Here is a 16,367-nt window from a genome sequence, read left to right as displayed (position 1 = left end):
CAGTCATTGATGAGGGTCTTGCAGTTTTAGAACAAGTTTCTTTAATACATGGATGATAGATCGAGCACAGCTATACATATGAATGATGCAAGACTGGATTTATTTGCAAGCAGCAACGATCTCAATGTAATTCCTTCAATTCAGTTGACACCCATACAACATGCCAATGTGATGCACATCAGGCAGGTCATATATAGGGACAGGAAATAATTTGCCCAGTAGACCTATACACAAGCGAGTGGGATGGGAATAAGAAGGTGACACTTAGAGCGTCCATATCATATCGCTGAAAGTTATCGAGAGTTGAAAAAATATGGCTGTGTAATAGAGAATGTGCCGGTGGGTGTGGGTGTTATCGCAGTGGTCTGATTTGCACAGTACCGTACCTTTAAGTTGTTCTGCCTAAACTAGTATCATGTTAATGTTGACAAAATAAAGTTTTAGTGTTTGGTCTGAAAAAGTACACACAAGTTTTGTGGCAGTTGGCTATGGTTCAATGAGTGCTAGTTGAATGGTTAAATTTTATATGTTTTTCATTTTCGAGATGAATTGAATTACAAAATATACCTTTAAAACATTAAAGAGCAGTCTTAGGCACATACAAACATGCAATTTGACATAAATTCACTTAACTTGGTAATGAATTGGGCATTTTATGCCCTAACATATAGTATATGGATTTTGCTTAGAAGCTGCATTAGAAAATAGCCACCATACAGCCATCATCTTAGATAAACAAGATTTCAAAACATGCCTTTTAAACCTGCAAGAACAGTCTCGGGCATGTAAGGAACATACGATTTCACACAAAAACCATTTAAACGGAAATAAATTGTGCTTTTCATGCCACAAATGTAGTATATAGATTTGCCTGTAAGCCTTCTTTCGCCATGAAGTTGCCATCTTGGATGATAAAATCAATAAATATACCTTTTAAACATGCAATAATAGTCTCAGGAACATAAAAACATGCAATTACACGCTAAAACCATTTAAACGGATAATATATTGTGCATTTTACGCCGTAAAAACTAGGATTTGCATGGGAGCCATACTGGAAAATGGCCGCCATTACGGCCGCCATATTGGATTGAAAAAAGCACAAAATATGCCTTACGACCTTCAAAAACAGCCTCAGGCACATATAAACATAAAATTTGACAATGAAACCACTTAAATCGTCAATAAATTGTGCTTTTTATACCTTAAAATAGTTGCACGGCAAACATATTGGAAAATGGCTGCCATACGGCCGCCATCTTGGATTTTCTGGTGGCTAGCGTTATGTTTTACTAAGTGATACACCATTGATGGTTCTGCGAAGTTTTATGCTTGTATCATAAAATGAAATATTTTGCCAAAATACCACACTTATCTGCTCTAGTATACATGTCGCGCATTGTACCAAAATCTCGTGTATAACCTCCTGCGGCGGGGGTAATTGCTTAAAGGAAATGTATTGTTATTATATCAAATCAACGTCAATGGTAAGATTAACGTTAAAACTAAGGGAAGATGTCAATTTACTGACAGAAAAAATGAAAAAATCCTTACGCGTTAACATGTCAGGCATTGGATGTGCTTTGAAGTATTTCTTCATTTCTTCAGAACCTCGGACACAGACGTCTAAAGGAGGATACCTGACAGCATTTCCCTTTAAGTAGAATTTATTCAGGAATTTCAGGTTTGACAGAACTTCTACTGGAATGCAGTGTATTGCATTGTACCCCAAGTCAAGATCTTCCAAAGATGTGATGTGCATTATCTTAATGAGTGTTTTGGTTTGTATCCTGTTTGAACGCAAGTCCATCTGGCGAAGATTTCTGAGTTGACCGATTTCAGGAGGCAGGTCGTCCAGTTTGTTTTTCCTCAAGGAAAGTTGCTTTAAACTCCAAAGCCCAGTCACGCTCTGTGGGAGGACACTGATTTCGTTTTCATCTAGGATAAGGCGTGTCAGATTTTTCAATGCGCCCATGTCTGGCAGACATTCCAAACGGTTAGCCGAACAATCCAAGTAGGAAAGATTGGAAAGCTTCGCTGAAAACGATAGTGATCACACAGTGTAAATAATTTGAAATACATATTCAAAGTCTCAAAGCCGACTATGTGATTGATGCTGTGCAGCTGACGCACAATTTTGTTTTTAAGTCCAGTGTAGAAGACATTAACATACATCCTTAACGCCATCTATACATAAATAAGTTACGGTATAAAATTATGACACGCAGTAGAAGGAATTTCACCATCAAATGAATGTCGGCACATATCTTGCAATATTTCATGGTGATATTTGTCTGTAAGGATACTAAGTTTTTTTTTTTCAACAGTTGCGACATTTGAACATTTTTATGAAGGAATATTGAAAGTGACTCATATGTCAAGAGATTGTGAAGGTAACTTAACGAATTGCACTATATAGGGCTCTACACAAAGAGAATACATGAACAGTGTAAAATATAACTAGCAGTTTTTAACACAAAGCAGTGTTTACTTTTAAAAATTCAGTTAATTCAATGAAAATATAAGCAAAGCATTGAGAATCTTCTTTCTCTCAGTTATTGCAACCGCCTGAAATGCTGCGCTAATTTCCATGTGTAAATTTCTCACACATACCTATCATTGGATGAATGCTTTTGAGTTCGTTTGCCTCTAAATGAAGTGACGAAAGCAGTCTCAATGTAAACATTTCTTCTGGGAGTTCTTGGATGCTGTTGTTATCCAATACCAGCGTTGTGAGATTTTGCAATTTACCGATGCCAGGATGAATTGCCCGCAGACTGTTCTCACTCATATCAAGTTCCATCAGGTTTCGGAGTGTGGTGACAGCCGCAGGTATTTCGGTTAACCGGTTGTCTGCAAGATTTAAGGTACGTAGGTTCTCGAGTCGACAAAACTCTTCTGGCAAAGTTAACAAGTAATTTTCACTCATGTCCAGATTCTGAAGATGCTTCAGTGAGCAGATGCAACTTGGGAAAGTAGTGAACAGATTGCAAGATAGCTGAAGATCTTCGAGTTGTCGGAGATAAGACAACTCCTCTGGTAGGCTGGATAGTTTGTTCTTGTCCAGTTGTAGAGTCCTAATTCTTGTATCGGTACAATATTGCGACGGTAGAGTCTTTAATCCACGATCAGCTAGACACAGTATCTGTCTATTGCCCTCCATGTTTAGCGTTATCTTCCGCTACTACAGGAAGAACAGAAATTCAAGAATGATAGAAAAAAGAATAATTATTCAATGATTTTAAAAGAAAGTGTAACATATAGCTCCATTGGAGAGTTCACTGTCTTTATCATGAATTTTATTGTTAGAGTCTATCGACCCATTGTACAGATAAACAACCGAATCTAAAGAATCTCTCTTTATAAAACCTTATATACCAGTTTTCCGTTTCACTCTTCAACTTCGGTCACTTCAAGTCCATTTCACAATCGTCTAACAGAAGTACTTAACTGATCAACTGACTGATTTCCAACCCCTTACTTATCTTGAGTTGAACAGTGTAATTTGATTCACAGATACAATAATCTTAAAACAGGTTCAACTATAGTGGAAAGAAATCAGTCCCCTGGGGTGGGGAGGGAGGTTTTTTGGTGCAACGGTTTACCTTATTTCATTTTATTAATTTTTGACTGTGATATTTCAAATAAAGTTCAAGTCCAAACCGTCTGACTGCTTTCTTTATTACTACAAGTAATTTTTGTTAATTTTGACTGTGGTATTTCAAATACAGATTTCGACTCCACACCGTCTGACTGCTTTATATATTACCGACAAGTCCTTATCTCCTCTCCAACTTGTGTATACACCACTGTAATTGCTCCGAAAACATTGCCAACTTGCTAATCCGCTGTCGGTATCAGCGGATTAAGTGATTGAGTCAACACCACAGCCGTCCCACACGCATTACGTGTGGGACGGCTGTGGTGTTGACTTAATAAGCTAATCCGCTGATACGCTCAGTCATTAACAAGTTGGCAATGTTTGCGCAGCAATTAGAGTGGTATGTGCACTGGTTGAAGAGGAGATAAGGAATTGGAACACAGTCAGACAGTTTGGAGTCGAAAGCTTTATTTGAAATATCACAGTCAAAATTAATAAAATCAAATATTAAAGGTAAACTGTCGGACAAAGAAAACATCCCCACCCCAGGGGACTTTCATCTGCCCCCTGTGGTTCAACTTACAGTGATTATGGAAATATCGATTATCCAATCAATGTAATTCGCGATAACCCACATTTGATGTTCAAGTTTGGAAGAGCCCTACTGTAGGCATTTGGGGACAGTGACATGCTAAAATTAAGCAATAACCCACGCCGCAGGAGGGTATACACGAGATTTTGGTAGAATGCGCGACATATAGCACGAGCCGATAGGCGAGTGCTATATGGAGCGAATTGTACAAAAATCGAGTGTATAACCGACTGCGAAGGGGGTTATTGCTATTATATTATATCAACTTGTGTGTCTTTGTTGTCTTGTTTGGGTATTTTCGTCACTTTAAGCCCAATATGCAGAAAATGGACGTCTGAGAGATCGAACGTCGGAAATTCTGCGCCCGAGACCGAGCATTTTTATGTTGGGATTACATACAAGCACACAATATCCTACGATAAATACGCATTACGTTCATCAACATTGCATTTTATTCGCATGCAACGCGATCATAATACTTCTTAAAAATACCTGCTGCAGACACAGAAAACAGGTCAAGAGTTCAAATCAAAAGAAAAAGTAAAATTTTTTTCGTAAATTTACATATGAACAATAGTCCTGGTTTGTTGCATACTAAAAATATATTTTTCTCATTCTTTACCGCTCACGCGTATATACGGTATACGTCGACCGTTGCGACATTCAGAGGTGGTACAGTGAAGTTACAGGATCTATTTTTGATGGATAATTCGGACGTTAATTGTTGCAGAAAACATGCAGTTTTGAAATAATCCAGACGTGCTATGACTGCAACTGTGATGATCAGTTGTGCAGAATGTGTTGCCCGATGACAATGCTCGTTGCATTTGTTGTCAAATTTTGTCGCAGTCGCCAGGGGTCAGTCCAGTGTTATTTTGAACTTCTTGGTCTACATCGTTAAGAGACCCTGGTCTGTTGCAGCCAAAACTTTGGTAAAGAATATCTGACATACCGTTACTGTGAGGAAGTGCAATTTATTAGTGTGTGAACGAATACTAGCTTCATTTTAGAGAGCGGTAGGATATATCGCGTCTCGACTCCTAAAAGTCCACGGTGCGCTGTCGCCTCAATATTTTTCGTCTACATCACACTCAAATGTGCTGCTTCAGAGATGTATTTTATCATCGATCGCAACTTATTTTCACCAAGAGGTGAGTTACAGACCCACAAAGCGGACCGTTTCGGTTCTTCTCGAGGGTCTATGGTTTAGATCCAATGGGTACGTTCAAATGAGTGGGAAATTTTCGAAAATGCTGGTGTGGGGGCCCGTTTTACCACTGCTATCAGTGCTAAAACAGTATTTAGCATCGGTGGAATGAGCTCTCGTCCATCAGGATGGCGCATGGTAGCATGATATAATGTAATGATTGATTTACGCATAACAATCAGTTTGACAGGCATTACTTAAAATGATTCCTGTATTGAAAAATTACTCCTTTGGAGTGTTTGGATGATTAATGATGTTATAATAACTGGGACTGCATGCTTATTTTTTATTTTAACAACAAATGTCGCTAAATGCGCCATTTATTTCACACTGTTACCTTGCATGCCTACGAAGCTGAAGAACTCGATCGCATTCGTACTTCTCCGGCCGTTTTATTGCTTATTAGAGATGGCGTTCTTGAAAATATTTTTAAGGATTTCTATAACTAGTTTTTGAATCTGGCTATACATGGAAGACATTATAGACTTCCCCAAGGACCCAACGAATCTCCAATTGTACAAATCATAATGGATCATGGGGTATCTCCATTACTGTGTAGCATTACTTTACTTAGAAATGTCCAGGAATTGTGTGTAGCAAGTGTGTGCATCATGTAGGGCTTCCTAAAACAGATCCTGACGCTTCTTGGTTATTCAATATATACAAAGTATGAAAAATGTCTGATGTAGACTACCTATCTGCAATTTTCTCTATTTTGTTGTCGTCATTTTTAACTGGTAGTCATAGATCTTCCTAGAAAAAGATTGTGTAGTTGTATTGAAATTCATTTTGCTGGCTCACACAGATATTAACATTCAGATACCACAACGTGTAAGTTGTGACAAAAGTAGCTGTGTTGATTCTACGATGGCTTAGCTTTTCAGATAGCAAAAGACACATGCTGCAGAAAATCGTTTTCTGATTGATTGAAGTTTGTACTTAGGTAAATGATACAAAGTATTTCAAAAAAAATGTTGTTTTATAAAAACTTTATAGGAAATGGGGTACAGTCGCTTTTTTACCTTTTCCTGGAGTACATATACATTTTGGTTTAAGAAAGTTTGTGAGGCTGATTTTAGTTCATAAAAGTTTTATATAGAATGTATTTATTCTTCAAATATTTATTTCTTTAATTTGCTAAATTTTTTCGTGTTAAGCAAAGATTCGATTTTATATAAAATTCAACCTTATGGTTACTGGTAAGGATTTATTAATGTTTTTGGTCTTGCGTTGTTTGAAATGTTTTCAACGGCACTGTCCCATATTTTACAACGCACAATGTTAGCTTCACTAAGAGGTGTTTCTATGATGCAGAGTAATACGAATATATGCACTTTATTTCAACATGTCACGGTGTTGGAAGCGTTTCCAGGTCATATCTCTTATAATGTGCACCATTATTTAAAAAACAAGTCAATGTCAACATGTTAGACAGAAGACTGGAGTTAATGCAATTACATATGCAATGAATATCACGAAACAAAATCAGTTACTGATATTTGAGCTGCTGCTGAAACGTTGTTTTTTTTCGTCATTGAATATTTCATCAAATGACCTAAGTTTTTATTCCATTACCAATACTTTTCTTTAAAATAAAAAAACGGTTCAAGAGAGAATTTTAAACTTTGATATAAATATTAAAGCCCCTGTAGCTGTAACTCTTGACATTGCTGACCTGAAAAAGGCTTTCTATTTTCTCTGGTTTTCTTTCAATTCTACAAATTTAAAGGATATAGTCTTTTACAACTGAAAAATTGGACAAGTAAATTTAAATTTTAACCGTTATCTTGATTTCCCGCGATTTTGAAAAACTGTTAATAATTCAAAGAAAACAAAGCATATGATGTTCCAGTGGAAAGCATTCAGCACTGTGCATTATATTAAACTAATCTGTTGTTTCTGTGAAAATTGAAATGCATACATGCACGACGTACAGTGTTTTTGCTTTATTTGCATGAGGGTGCCATTTTACGTTTATGCAAACGTTCATTATTCATCTTGCTCAAAATTGCACATACAGTCCCAGTGGACAGTTTATTATACATGTATAAACACCTCTCAAAGAGTACATTCCCACGAACTTGTTTTAGTTTGGAAGTAAAATCACAAACAATAATGCTAGAAGATACAGCTATAGGACCTTTAAAAATATTAAACTTATACTTGACAAACATTGACAAACACTGACAATGCATTATCTGACACTTAGCGGTAATGCATTTGTCAACAATTTGCAAATAACCAGAGTACAAGAACAAATGCACGCATACTCAAGTTTCTGCTTGTATATTACCACTATCCCATAATATCATACATCCTATGTAGCAGATTAATTATCAACCAATCTATGAAAGCTTGGCAATAATTACCCGCCGCAGGCGGCAGCTCCAGAGACTACTGGAGACCAATCTGCTTTTTTCGGGTACATGGCAACAATTCTTTTTAATAGCCTTCCTTGAAGCAAATTTTCCTGCCCCCCCCCCCCAGCAGACAATTTTTTCCTATAAACCGCCAGCAACATTTTTTTTAAAAAATCCTCCACCCCACACCGAAATATAATTGACCACCCCTTATTAAGCTTGTCCCTTGAAAGGTGTACTCAATAGCACCTTGTTTATTTATTTCTTTCTTTCTTTCTTTCTTTCTTTATTTATTTCTTTCTTTCTTTCTTTCTTTCTTTCTTCTTTCTTTCTTTATTTATTTATGTATGTATGTATGTATGTATTTATTATTATTTATTTATTTATTTATTTATTTATTTATTTATTTATTTATTTATTTATTTATTTATTTATTTATTTATTTATTTATTCTATATTATTTATTCATATTTATACTGGTTAGCTCCTTCGGTCAAAATGTACTGATTTCCAGGGAGGAACAGTGCAAAATAAAATAAAACATTCATTTGAAATAAATAAAACACAAATAGCACTAAAGGGGAAAATGCAAAATACATAACATGATAGAAAAATTAAAATTACGCGGCAAATAAAAGGCGAGAAATAGGCCAAAACATCAACACGGTAAAAACCCACACACCAACTCAATAAAAACCTACTTACAATGTTTACACTTTGGCTCACTTTATGAAGTGGCACTGCTGTGTCAGAGTGTGGAACTACAGGACAAGGGTCGTCAAAGGATAACGTCAACAGACTCTGATCTCATAGTCGAATATGCACTGTTACTCTCTCACATACCAACATCTATGCACTACTGTGCTATCATCGGTCTAGCTAAGCCAGCTAAAAGGCTAACAAGTTACAAAGTCACGCTGACAATTCAAGCTCGCAGAGAAGAGCTGTAACCTCGAATGAGGGCAGGAATGGACCAAACCATATCTACGGGCTGACGAGAGGCTGTTGACAGTCTCCAACTCACCATTTCGGTTGAAACGGTTACACAAACCCGGTGATCATACTACGATTTTCATTATATTTGACTCCAGCAATGGTGTTATTATTGCTGGTTATATGATTTAAATCCTCTTCTCTCTATTGAAAGTTGTCATCAGTTGACCAATGTTTTCATTGACAAAGCTAGTAATAAATTTGTCCTTATAAGGCGACTTATTTATAAGTATGCAAACGTTCGTCATTCATTCATTTCATGACAACTTTTCCCCACGCAGACTTAGACGGGGTGGCTGTGACCAATCTGGCTTGAAATTGGTCATAGCCACCCCGTCTATTAAAATTCATGAGTTTACTTTTCTTGTTTACGTACATACTTATATCAGATGGAAATCTGAGGATTTGCGATTACATCAGGTTGACAACCCCCCACACAAGAGCAATGAATGTAAAAAGTGTGAAAGAGGCTCCCACCTAACTATCCAAAATGTTTTGTGTCGAGTTTGTGTTTGATTCGTTTCAAAATGTGTTCCTACATTCTTATCCGATTGTTTGTGTTAACAAAAATGTTTGTTTCGCCTCGGATATTTGTTGGGAAGTTTGGATCAGTGTGTACGGTAATGTTTTGTTTGTGTGGGGAAAGCTTATGGCGAGACGCAGCCGGACCTATTGTTTTACAGAGTTGATAGAGTGGCCCTTTGACGCTTGCGTTTCGAAACCCGAGTGTGGTTTCTCATCAGTCGCAGTGTAGATTCTTTCCTTAATTTGTGTTTGTGAAAAATTATTTTAATGCATTTTAGTGGTCTTGCTCTTCGAGTAGCGAGGCAAGTATATTAATGTTTGGAACTCGTTGTGAGTCCGTTTGGTGGTTCAGTTTGTTTGTTCTATGTTTCTTTACTTTAGTAAATTTTGTTTTGAATAGTGTGTCTTTTAGAATTTTGCCGAGGTTTCTGAATTTTTAGGCAATAAGTACCACTGCGGGGTACGGATTTATGTTTTCTGGATCAAGATACTTACAAGTATCATGATCAATGTGTTGTGTTCTCGTACATTTTTGTTTAATAGTTCGTGTACTTTGTTTACTGTTTGTTCTGTGTCGTCACTGGCTAGTTGTGTATAATACTTAGTGTTGCGTAATTGCCTTTCGCATTCGTGTACGTAATCTTTTGTGTTGACAAAGACAAAACCCGACCCTTGTCGAAGGGTTTTTATGGTAATTTGTCTACTGTTTGCAAGCTTGTTTATCGCGATTCTTTGGGCACGCGACATGTTTTGTTTCCTTGTTTGAAAGGGTATCTCTAGAAGTGCGAGTTTAGCAGCTTCAGATAGCTTTCAGGTTTTTGTATTTTTTGCTGTTCGTGGAGTCCAATTTGACTTTTCTTTGAATTGGTGTTGTTGCGATTGTTCGTGTCTCATGATGTCTCCGGTGTTTGGCTTAATTGCTAATGAAACTTTTAATGTTAATTGTTTTCCAAGTCAACTATCCAAGCATTTTAAGAGGGGTGATCAAAAAGGCCAGAACAGCCAATTTTGACCAACCGGGTTCAAGAACCCGGGAAAGGTGTTTAAAGTGTGCGATAGATGTGTTTACGACATAAACATTACGAACAGTAGGATTAAGATAGGTATGAATAATCCAAACTGCCCAGTTTCTGTGTGGGGAAAAGTTAGAATGTTTTCATAGCGTTTGCCTTATTTCTTGACTCTAGGTGTGTGTGTTACAGAAGGCTACGGCAAAATTTTTATTTCCCAACGTCAATGTTAAAGGTATTTTCCTATTTCTCATGTCTGCTACATAACGATAATGACTGTCATTACAGGAATTTCAATAAACCATGCTCTGTTACATAGGAAGGCGTAATCTCTTAATCTTCCGCCTTAGATCACAATTATCTTTTCCAACCCTGTCAAAAAGGCTGCCCACACTGAATGTAACCAACATGAAGTTTCGGTGCGTAGTCACATCTATTCATCAGACGCACCAGAGGGTTGGCCTGCCCGAAGGCAAAAACAATTTAACTGTATGAGGGCGTGTAGTGAATTGAAACGACAAAACATCCGCGATCGCATCCGGGTTCACGAAAATTTAAAACTGCAATAGGGGAGGTGACATATGTTAAACGTGGGAAAACGTGTCAAATTTATGAAACCATACGCCCATGGTCATTTGTTCTGTCAAGTTACTGGAGTTTATTTCCTCTTTCTATACTTTGATTAAAAAGGGTCTGCAGTTTTATAAACAATACACATTGTTATGAGCATGCATACTGAGAAGATTTCATGACGGTTCTGATTTTCGCATTTCCATCAGGGGCCATTTAGTTGTGGAGTCGCTGAGACTACATGCATCTGAATTAGCTACTGTCTTTGTGATTTGGTATCGAAATTAATTTAAAAATTGTTACGCCACAAGCTGTCTATAATCGTCGGTTTAAACAAATAAACATCCAGGATATTCCTTTTACGTACAGTTCCAAAGTGCCATGAATAATTTCTTTTATCATTCTTAAACATGACGCTTTTATTGAAGTTCTTTTTGATCATAAATATCCTTTTCCCTGGACGACAACACTTAAGTATTGATTATAACCCACTGTAGCAATGGCCAGCCTATTAGTTCGTTAATATATAACCTTCAGCACAATTAAAGCAAAGCATGCACAGTCTCCTGTCACCTGTAAATATCGTGCCCTCTATCGTCCAGCACTGATAAAGGAAGTCGAAGTAAAATCACTCTGAATTTAAAAATGCCACTAACAATGACACGCTTGGATGTGCACTACAAACATATGACACAGAAATGCGATTAATTTTAAGCTGTCATAAACAACAATATGAGCAAGTCGTTTGAGAAATATTCATGACGAGCTTTACCAAATTATCCTATATTGAGTTCACCTTAAACACGTAAAAATTGAGTACCACAGTAGCTACATGCTCTGAAATCACTGTGACCTCGCCTAGCTCTGACTGTTAAATAAATGCTGATGTCATACGTTTCTTTGTATACCTGTCCTGTTCCTTAAAGTGTGTGGTGTTAACAGTGCAGAATACGTTCCAGGTTTGGACAACAACCGAAAGGCCCTGACCACCGTTCAAACACTCGGTGGGTTATATTATCAAACATTTTGGTTTCGGTTAGCATTAAGTCATGATTAGTATCTAGTTGGCTACTATTTGTTCACAAACTTTAACTAAATGTCTTAAAAACAGCTCAGGGTCACCTATAGATGAACCTGTGCCATACTGTTAAACTAGTTTCCGCCTACAATAGATAGGGTCAAACAGTAATTTACGTTTAAATATGCAAAATGGAAACGACTCACAAGCTATAAACTGTCACAAACCATAACACAACACAGTGAGAAATGTGCTTACCTCTATTAACAGCTGCACATTAAGTTGAAGGAGTGTATGCGTGAATACCCGCAATCCTGTTTCTACAGTACAGTGTGTAGGCTCTCATGGGGAACTAAATCGGGCATTGATTCATTTTACGATGGGTGGGTCAAAGAGGTTAAGGTTCACTTCATTTCGCCTGTCAACCATGTCAACAATGTGTGTCGACTCAACTGTAATATATTGCCCGCCAACTAGTGCAGGTTAGCATAGTAGTCTTCGTGTTCTTGTACATTTTGTCAATTCCTAGTACCTTTGGACCCTGATAAGTATATTATTTATTTTGCGTCCACTCAAATTCCGAAAGGCAGGTGGGTAATAAAAGCGCTTTAAATGCGCACACAAAAGGTAATAAAACATTTAAACAGTCAAGTGACACGTTCTTACATGCTACCTGCTCGTCCCTTTAATATATGCTTTTAGAGCATACAATGGCCCAATGGTTATAATGTGACTCTTGATGTGTGAAGTTGCAATGTATATATCGTCAACAATGGAAAATTCTGCGAGAAAGGTTCGTGTGTTTTTTTGGGGTTTTTTTTGTTTTTTGGGGAGGGGGGTTTAAACAAACCCTTAAAATCTAAGCGCGTACGCTAAGCAAATAATTCACCTACTCTGGCTTTAAAATATAGACACTGCAAGATCTGAGTTGCGAACTTCTATAGCATGCTTTTTCGTTACGTATCGAGCTGTAGCGAGTGTAGCGAAGGCTTGGCAAGGAAGTGTAATTACAGCGAAACACATCAATGCGCAGTGGCTTTGAACATGGAGCATTTTTTACGCATAGTGTTTACTATGCAACATTGCAATTAACTGACATCGGACATAAACATATGCAATTATGCAAACCGGCTTCATGATTTTTGTTTCATTCTCACGACAGTATTTATGTGACGAAGTTTTACTACCACACAAAGGATATGTTAAATTTATTGTTGAATCTAATGACCTGTAACTGTTTCAAAGCTAACCCTAGCTCTGTAATTTTCTTATGAACAAGATACATATTACCTGTTGAAAATTAACATCACGTCTGTTTAGTGTGTCCACTGTACAATGATATAAAATTGCAATTCTTACGGACAGAAGGAATTGGGGTAGACCGCGATTTTTTCTCCGAGTCTCGATTTAAATTATATGGGGTGACAATTACAATTCCTTGACAAGCACCTTTGTCTTACACCTTTAATTGTGCATAACAAAAAAAACAAGTAAGAAAATCCAAGACACGTATTTGAAGGCTATTACCAAAGCTTGTCAATGCAGAATTTTCAACCGAAAATCGTGGAGCATGTTCGCTAAAGGAACTTCACAAGGAAAAAACCGATTTTAGGAAGGTTCTGCCAAACGCTTGTCACATGACTATTATGCAAATGATGACTATGTACTGCGCATGGTCTGATTTCCGAACATCAAGGCTTTCAGAAAGTATATATTTTATTGGGGTTTGGGACTTCTATAACTGAGAAAAAAATTCTGAAAGTATCTATAAGGTATCTAGCTAACTTAACTTTGGGAGGGGTGAAGAAAAGAATTTAGTCCCACGGTTGGTTGATCACAAACTTTGAAATGTATGAAAACTGAAAGTCCGAACATCTGCCTCCAGGCACATTCTCCTTAAATATTTAGTCATGACGAATTGCCTTATCGTTTAACAGGGACAATTATGCCGCTCAAACACCAGCACTGATCTACTTCCTTTTTCTTTTATTTTTGTAGTTTTTTGGGGGGTTCAATAACAACACCAATAAAATGACACGATAAATCTAGGACTATGAAGTTATAATTTTCAAATTGCCTCATAAAGTGTGCTATCAATCTGTATATCACATGAGTATTGTATAGCATTTTAGTGGATTTTCTCAAAATTAACTTCCCATTTCCCATTAAGGGCATTCAACGTGATTTCCCTGACATCAATGTACTGAGTTTAGATAAAATTTCGATATTATCTCCTTTACATCGGCAGGAATAGATGTACCTCTTGCCCAGAAGAAGTATAAAATTAATGATACATGAGAGCATTTAGTGAAGGATTTTTTGAAGGTCGACTCTTCAGACTAAATCTTTGATAATACGTTATAAGATATATCGTCATATAAAAGAAATTCAGCAATAAAAAAATCCTGGCCGCCAATATCGATGAAATGCATGTATGCCCATTCAACAGTACAGGCAAAACAAGGATCGACGAACTTTTGAGAAGTACTTTTCTGTATACTTAAGGCAATTGCACATTTCCACTGACATATCCTGAAGACAAGTGATCTCTTTTCTTTCAGAAAGCTTCAAGATTTCTTGCAGAGGTGTTGTTTACATGGCTGAAATGTAAAAATGTTTACTCGTTGTTTGAAATACCTATTTTCATAACCTATGATCAATATCACGTCAACATGCATGTCTGTCTCTGCGTTACGGTCAATTGAGTTATTACGAATTTAAATTGCAAGGCTAAAAAAATATATTTTGATTGACAAGAGAAGACTAACTTTAGCACCATCTTTAAAAATGCTTAACAGCGAGAAATTGCACCTGTAAACTTCTAATATTTAAAAGTAATTTGTAATGTCTGGGTTTTATTTTAGCTGAGGTTCATTGAAAGATAGATACAGTAACGATATACTTATTTCCCAAGTTACATTACATGGTCAACTGGATCAAACGTTGCATAAAAATTAAATTTATGGTAACATGTACAATTATAATTTATGCAAACATTTTTAACTCGTGAATACGAGGTAATACTTTTCCATTCTCGAAAGCTCGATAGAAGATATTCAGATTTTTGATAAAGTAAATACTTCAGGTTGAACGCCCCACAAAGTGATGACGTAGACATGGTGTATCAGAAGATGGAATAACCTTGTACAATATAAGTATGTTATTCATCCAAAAATTGGCTTCTAGATTAACCCATTTATAGTGCGAATCATGAGAAAACATGTCAATGTCAAAAAACATGCTCTCCAATTTTTACTGACTTCAGTAAAAATAATCCCTATTACTGAAATCGTGCATTAAGAGTCATCTCGAGGCAACGTATGTCGCGAACTACAAATATCATTAATTGATGCCTCGTATGTATGTTATCACCTTAAGAATTTTACGCATAAATCTTAAATCTTGCTAGTCTTGCTCTGACAAGTAATACTCGAGGACGCCTGTGCTTTGTAACTTTTCAAGAGTAAATTCACAGGATAAGTTCTTTTCCCTTTTTGTGTAACTAAATATTTAAAAATTTAATCAACCAGTTAATCTTCTCACAATCTCACAAGCCAGACATCTCCTGTCTGAAAACGTCGCTTCATGGTAATGCTAATGCTACGACCTTCAAGATACTGTAAGATTGTTCAAAAGTAAAAATGGGATAGGTGTAATCTTTTATAAGGATGAGGAATTTTTCACGGACGCAACCTAGAGTCAGCAAGCCGAAAGAAAAATATATTGTCATTAAATAGATTTTTCAGAATCTGCTGCACGCCAAAATAACTGGGAAAAACTCGCATTGATTGACGAAAAGCTAAGTAATACAGCTTGGTGATAAGATGGGAAACCTAATTAAATTTCTGTGCTTCACGAGTAACACATGGGAGTTTATTAAAGATCAAACTTACAGAAACACACTATCCAAGAGCTAAGACTGTGTGAAATCCTCAGACAATAAATGAAATATGCTTTAAAAACTCCACAGCTTTGGAAAAAATTCAAATGCAGAAATGAGTAATTTCAGGTTTAAAAAGCATTACTTGAGTGTTAAACATGTTTCTGTGTCGTAAATATCTCGGTATAATTTATAAAGCATTTCACAAATTCTTCAAGGAGAAGTCTCTCAAAACTTGCTCGGAGAATATTGGACATCTTGAATCTGACTTATTACACTTTGATTTTGCCGATGTTCGAGGCTTTTATACCAACAATTAAACGATCTATAATTCTAGCAATTCCTGCAAATGTTGATGACTAAACATTCAGTGTTCCATAATTATCACATTTAATCAATAACACTTTAATTCTCATTGGAGGTACTCTTTCATTAGCACGAGTTGTTTTTTCTTCATGAATAACTAATGGATTGCGAGAAGGAAGAGAGTAATATGTTCTTCTGTTTTTCTTTGTTTTCTTTTGGTGTTTGTTTTTGCCGGTCTTTTTTTGGAGAGCGTAAATCTTTGAAATGCATCACTTATGTTTTAAGTGCGGTACATCATACGTGAG

General features: G+C 36.6%; 1 protein-coding gene across 1 annotated transcript in view; it reads right to left on the bottom strand.

The window, feature by feature from the left end:
• Positions 1-12,273, bottom strand: part of LOC139144002 (p53-induced death domain-containing protein 1-like) — a 30,609-nt gene extending 18,336 nt beyond the window's left edge. The window contains exons 1-3 of the mRNA XM_070714640.1: positions 12,135-12,273; positions 2,614-3,184; positions 1,555-2,037 (exon numbers count right to left, since the gene is read on the bottom strand). Coding sequence (XP_070570741.1) covers positions 1,555-2,037; positions 2,614-3,163 — 1,033 coding nt within the window. The 5' untranslated portion in view covers positions 3,164-3,184; positions 12,135-12,273. The remainder of the gene's footprint in view (positions 1-1,554; positions 2,038-2,613; positions 3,185-12,134) is intronic.
• Positions 12,274-16,367: the final 4,094 nt, after the last annotated feature.

This window comes from Ptychodera flava, chromosome 11, assembly GCF_041260155.1.
Source record: "Ptychodera flava strain L36383 chromosome 11, AS_Pfla_20210202, whole genome shotgun sequence".
Classification (NCBI taxonomy): domain Eukaryota; kingdom Metazoa; phylum Hemichordata; class Enteropneusta; family Ptychoderidae; genus Ptychodera; species Ptychodera flava.
Note: the sequence above shows the minus strand (reverse complement) of the source record. Positions and strands in the feature narration are given on the sequence as shown.